This window comes from Protopterus annectens, chromosome 5.part0 (assembly GCF_019279795.1).
Source record: "Protopterus annectens isolate FY-2018-M chromosome 5.part0, PAN1.0, whole genome shotgun sequence".
NCBI lineage: Eukaryota > Metazoa > Chordata > Ceratodontiformes > Protopteridae > Protopterus > Protopterus annectens.
In genome coordinates, this window is record NC_056735.1 from 1,808,454,199 (window position 1) to 1,808,460,198 (window position 6,000).

General features: G+C 39.6%; 1 protein-coding gene across 2 annotated transcripts in view; it reads left to right on the forward strand.

The window, feature by feature from the left end:
• Nucleotides 1-5,526, forward strand: part of ZBTB11 (zinc finger and BTB domain containing 11) — a 1,204,127-nt gene extending 1,198,601 nt beyond the window's left edge. For both annotated transcript variants that reach the window (XM_044071594.1, XM_044071595.1), the window contains exon 11: nt 3,985-5,526. In XM_044071594.1, the coding sequence (XP_043927529.1) occupies nt 3,985-4,499 (515 nt within the window). In that variant the 3' untranslated portion in view covers nt 4,500-5,526. The remainder of the gene's footprint in view (nt 1-3,984) is intronic.
• Nucleotides 5,527-6,000: the final 474 nt, after the last annotated feature.

The following is a 6,000-nucleotide window of genomic DNA, read 5'->3' on the forward strand; positions in this document are numbered from 1 at the left end:
CCCTGGAATTCCTGGGTTCATTCTCTCTCTCTCTCATAGCCTGCCAAATCCAGCTGTACTCCAGCCATGTTAGTGGTGTTTACAGGGGCCCTACTAGATACTACAAAAGGGAAAGTGGTTGAACCTCAGGAATTTGTGGAATTCCTTACTTCCTTGTAGAATTCCTTACTTACTTTTTCAAGAATCTAATCAAAGTCTACTCAGTATGAATGACAGCCATACTCTTTCTTCTAAATCTTCTAGGCTTTTCTGCATATTTAAGAGCCATACATATGTCCTTACATTGTTTCTGTGACTTGCACATCCCTTATCTTTTCTGACCTCTTCTGACTGATATCTGTAGTTATTGTGCAATATTTTATATGCCCTACTAATTGTCCATTTTTTAACATTAGCTTCTGTTCTAGATTCTGTTAAAAACTCAACCGGTGCAGGTCTTTGATTTAGGATTTCTTGCTATCCCTTTCTTTTTGTCTATACTCTTATCAGTCCCTGATAGGGAGGTCATTCTCTAGCCTGCAGTCCAAATATCTTCTTGGCCTCTTCCCATTCTATTACCTTTCCTTCTCTAATGATTTATTCTCAATACCTTGGTTCCTTTCAATTTCCTCCAGTAAATTCCTGTCCCCTCTTGTCTATTGTCTATATCCCTAATTGCAGCCATCCCTATCTGCAGAATGTCCTTTCTCCATTCCCATGTAGGCTTAGTTATTAGTATGGTTTCTGCTAATTTATGAATATAATATTCCGTATGATTGTTCTCCTTAAGGAACTGCATCCAAAGTCCCATTCTTTCTTTATTTCTTGAATTACCATCCTGCTTCATCATTCCTTTTCACTTTGGACTGCAGCTTTCTGCCTGTGTTATGTTCACGAGCCTTAATTGTGTAGCTGTAAAATATCCTTTAAAAACAGGTAATACAAAACCTCCTTGTTCTTTTGGGAGGATCAACTTCTCCCACTTGACTCTTGCCCTCTTACCTCCCCAAATAAAATCCTTCAACTCTTTATGAATTACTGTCCACAGCTTCTCCTCTGGTTGATAAAATATGCCTGAACTGTGTGTAAAACTTAGAGCTAAAGACATTTTTATTGCTTGTATCTTGCAAGACATATCCACAAGCAAGAGCTTCAATTTCCTCTGTTTTTGTGTTGTCTTTTGTTTCATGTAGTTTCGTCCATAATTGTCAGTTTCTTGAGCAAACGGTAAAGAGATCTGTAGGTTGAATCTGTTCAGGACACCTTGACAGTGCAAATAAAAAAGGGTGGTAGAGACAGGAGTACTATTATAAGCCTGTACCTGATCCTGCTGCTTCACATACCACCCGTTCTGTCAGATTGCCGGCAGTGGAGGGTGGAGATGTTTGAGCCTTAATTCTCTTTTTAAGATTACTGTAAGGCATTTCCTCTGTGGAGTGTTGTACTTCACCATAAAAGTCTGTGTGATAATACAGCACATGTATTGTGTTTTTTTTTAAATCTATGGAGGATGGGGATGGATAGCTGGAGTCAGAGGAGTATCATTCCTCTTCAGGGTCATTGCTGTGACAGTGATGTCAGGCTTGAGTCTATGTCCAAACTGCCATATATGCAGGTAGAGTATGTTCACCACCTCCAAAGAAACAGGTCTATAATGTTAGTGTTCCCATACATAATTTTTTTTTAACCAGTCAGAAAAGCTTTTGTACTATCCTGCTGGCCTTTTGATTATGTAGAGTCATTTGGTTGTAATGCTATCTTCTACATATGTTTTGGGATTGTCTTGTGAAGGAATGAAGGGAACATCGTAATTTTTCTTCCGTCAGTGTACTCTGCAAGGATTGAAACTGCCTTGCTTTCTGTAAACGTTTCATAAGACTTTAGTTACTAGTGATTCTGTTGACAGTGTCTCTTGTTAGCCTTTCTAACTGGCTAGATTGTTCAGTGACTGAGAGGTTGAAGAACTGCATGAGCTATGAAAACTTTAGATTGGTAGGTGAGAGCGTTCATTGAGGCAAAGAAAGTTGGAATCAGCAGAACTGGGCCACTGCTTTTATGAAGACTGTAGGTTCTCCCATTCGATTCTCAGCTGGAGCGCCTTCTGTGTGGAGTCTGCATGTCCTCCCCACGGTCAGTGATGTCTAAAGACATGCAGGTAGGTGCATGCGTGAATGGGTGTGCCTTCTTTGAAGGTGAGGCGTTGGGCTGGTAACTCGGTACCGTAAAAAAAAATCCACTGCCAATCATTAGCGGACCGGAGTTCCGCTGTGGCGACCCCTAACCAGGAAAAGCCGAAAGACAAACAGCAAGTCTGTATAGCAAGACTTGGTTGTATTAATTCTGTTGCTTTTTAGTCCCCTGACATGGGGCTGCTGCCTACTTAAAGGAATTTGAGAGCAACATGGGTACCAGAAGAATAAACAGAGTTAATTAACGTCTGTGGGGTCAACCCCTGCTGCACTGATATGTAAATTAGTATTAGGCTGAGAGTCATTGGTAGGACAGACTGTTTAGGGGTGTCAGGAGTGACAGAGACTGGGGTCTGATGCCTCGTCAATGACAGCTTTACATTTCTTAATGGCTTCTATGAGTCAGTGAGTGTTCAGTCAGTCAGTGGCTTTCCAAGACTTGTGGAGGAAAGGCTAGTATGGACATCTGAGAGAGGGTCAAGGTGCCAGAACAGAGACCGGCCCCGGTGAAAAAACAGGCTTGGGTTTGTCATTCCAGTAAATGGTGGGGTGGGGGGTTTAGATTTTGCATTCTCAATTAACTTGTGTATTTTTTTTACCTTTCAGTCAAGGAATGTACTGACCTGTGACTGACTTGTATTCAGGACTCTTGCATTCATTTTTAATAGGATCAAAAAGATTTAATTGAAAGTTTAGCTGTAATCTCTAAATTTGGGTCTTCAAGTAATTCTGAAGGGCCTTTCTTCAGCACTTTTTGTAGCTTCATTAAACACGAGAGAGAATGCTCTTTTGTGTCAGGGAAAGCTCCCACACTGATTAAACATTCCATCTGAAAGGGAGTTGTCTGTCACTGAGGCTTGTTTTTTGAAACCATTCTTGCTTAAGGGACCAGAGGGCTTGCACAAGCAAATGTGTAAGTAAAAGTAGTAAGAAAATAGGAAAAAAAATAAATTCTTTAAAGCAGTCAGGAGAGTATGGGAAAGATAACCTAAAGGGCATCAAAAAGAAGACAAATTATACATCAGAAAATACTTCACCCTCAGAACAGTCTGAGATTATCCAGTATGCAACTACATTGTTTCAGGGTAGGAAGACATATTACATATTTTGTCAGAGTAGTGCATTGTTGAGTTGTGCATGGAGTTTAGCAGCCTGGGAAAGCTTTTTGAATTGAGCAGCCCTGTCTGTTCCTATAGCCAGTGATCCACAAAGTGAGATAATGTTTCTGCCTGTTCAGTTAGCAGCATTATTCGTAAAGCAACTGCCACACTGGTAAACCCAAAGCATTTGCATGAAATGTGTATTATGTAGTTATGTTGGGGGTTGGCATAATAGCAAAGGTGCTCATCTCACATACACAAGGTACAGGGTTTGATTCTAACCTTTGAAGGAAATTGGCTAGGCTTAAAATGGCCCAGAGGGCAGCTAGCCTAGTACTTAGCTATGAACCCTGTGAAGGAGGATAAACCCAAAGCATTTATATGAGATGGATGGATGTAGATTGGGGGATGACTTGTATGAAGGAGATGATTCCCACAGAGAGGGTTTAGTGCATTTGCTCTTTTAATTCTGTTAATTACCTAAGAATTTTGTTGAACTTGTCTTGTATTTTGCTTATTCTTTCTGTACTTTGCAATATAGCCTCCCAGTAAACATCAGTTATTGCACTAAAAGTCCATTTATGAGTATGTGATTGAAACTGCTTACATTTACACACAGTTTAGAAAGAAGACTTCATGACTTGAGAATTAAATACTGTTGCTTACAAAATATAACTGTTTGTAAATCACCTTTCTTTCATTCTTTACCAATCTAGGTGTGAAACCATTTGAATGCCTTACTTGTGGTGTTGCCTGGGCTGATGCTCGTTCTCTGAAAAGACATGTAAGGACACATACTGGTGAACGGCCTTATGTATGTCCAGAATGCAGTGAGGCTTATATAGATGCCCGCACTCTTCGTAAGCATATGACCAAGTTCCACAGGGATTATGTTCCAGGTAAAATCATGTTGGAAAAGGACACTTTACAATTCCACAATCAAGGGACACAGGTGGAGCATGCAGTCAGCATTATAGCTACGAACATGCAGGAGCAAGATGATGAAATGACGGTTGAAGAGATTGAAGCTGTAGTTGTTTCTGGCGAAACATTTGAAGCCGTGGAAACTGTGGCTGCTACTGAGGAGTGCAACACAGTATCCACCCTCAGTGATCAAGGCATTATGCAGGTAGTCAATTATGTACTTGCACAGCAGCATGGACCAAAACCAGATACTCCAGAAACCATAGAGACAGTTGAAGTGGAAGTTGCCATTCCAGAGGCTGAATAAGCAACAGAAATACTTAGAATTTGCTGGACTGAACATGTGAAGTATGGACATTGTGCTCAAAATGATAGTGCATTTGAACTACTTTATAAGTAGATATAATTCTGGCTATTGACTACTGTAATAAAAAAGACATACCATGAGTCGTAACACCTTTACATGCTGATCAAAATTGCAGTCTCTCAATTCCCACTACAGTTACAATCTAGCAACAGTAAATTAAAGTAGTACATTAGAAACAAGACACTGAATGAGCTTGGCACACTTCAGACATGAAGAGGAAATCCTACTTAGACTTCTCAGAAAACTGTGCAAGTATCATCAGATGTGGAGGTTTAACTGCATGGAGATATGGAGTAGGAATATTCAGACTTGATATGCAGTTAAAGTGGTCAAAGTTTCACAGTACATAAATATATTATTGCATCTGAAAAGCTTGAAGCTGGCAGCCACTGGCTAACAATATGTAATGTATTTTGTTGACTTCATTCAAAGCAAAATGAATCAGGCAAACGCAATACCCATAGCTGTGTCCTCCTGGAAATCATCCAACTATATTTTGGATGACTTCTTAAAATGTTAATATATATATATATATATATGGAGTTTTGTGTTAAAGATGCTGTAAATATTTTCCATTTTTAATGTAAAGAGAAACATGGACTTGATTATAAACTGTTGTATGTGAAGTTTACAAACAGAGGCTCATAGAGTTTAAGGCCATTACATAAAATTACATAAAACAGAGTGCAAATACTTCAGGCATTTAACAAAGGTAAATGTACATTTACATTATTGAAATGCAGATACAGGGTGCCTCCATTCAGGCTTGTGAAACAGTTGTACTGATATTGGTGTAACTGGAAAACTAACATAGTTAAATGTTTAAGGGGCAGTTTGAGCAGAGTTCTCTTTTTATGATTGAGAGACATAACTGCTTTGACGTAATTTCACAGTGCAACTGTCTTAGGAGTTTGGTGGTGATTTAAAAAATAGACTTGCAGTAATAAAAAACAACTTTTAAACTTCACGATATATTTTTCATCCATCGTTCAGTGAGGTGAAAGTAGTTGGGGAACAAATTTTCTTCAATGTGACAAGACAAATCAATCCACAGATGTTCTTCGTGTTTAACTGTTGCAGTCATTACATTTGGGGTAATCTGCTGGCAGGTTGCCCTCAGTCAGCCTGAATATACAAAGTCTTGGGTCCTGCGTCGGTCGCTGTCTCCTCTTCCATGATGTCAGGTCATCAGGGGTATAAAACATGCAGCCGACACCATTTTCTTCAGTTTTTCTTGCCCCCGATGTCAGGTGCCCCCCAAATGGGGAGCAAAACTATATAAATATATCTATATATATAAATGCAATTGTAACAACATATTGCAGCGTGGTGCCTGAAGCAAGGAGCAGTTTGCAAGTGCCGGTCGGCCGACTCCTGAAATTTTGGCATTCGAGTTTCAGAACCGAAATCTTTAATTAAAGCTAAGTACCCCGTTGGGGAA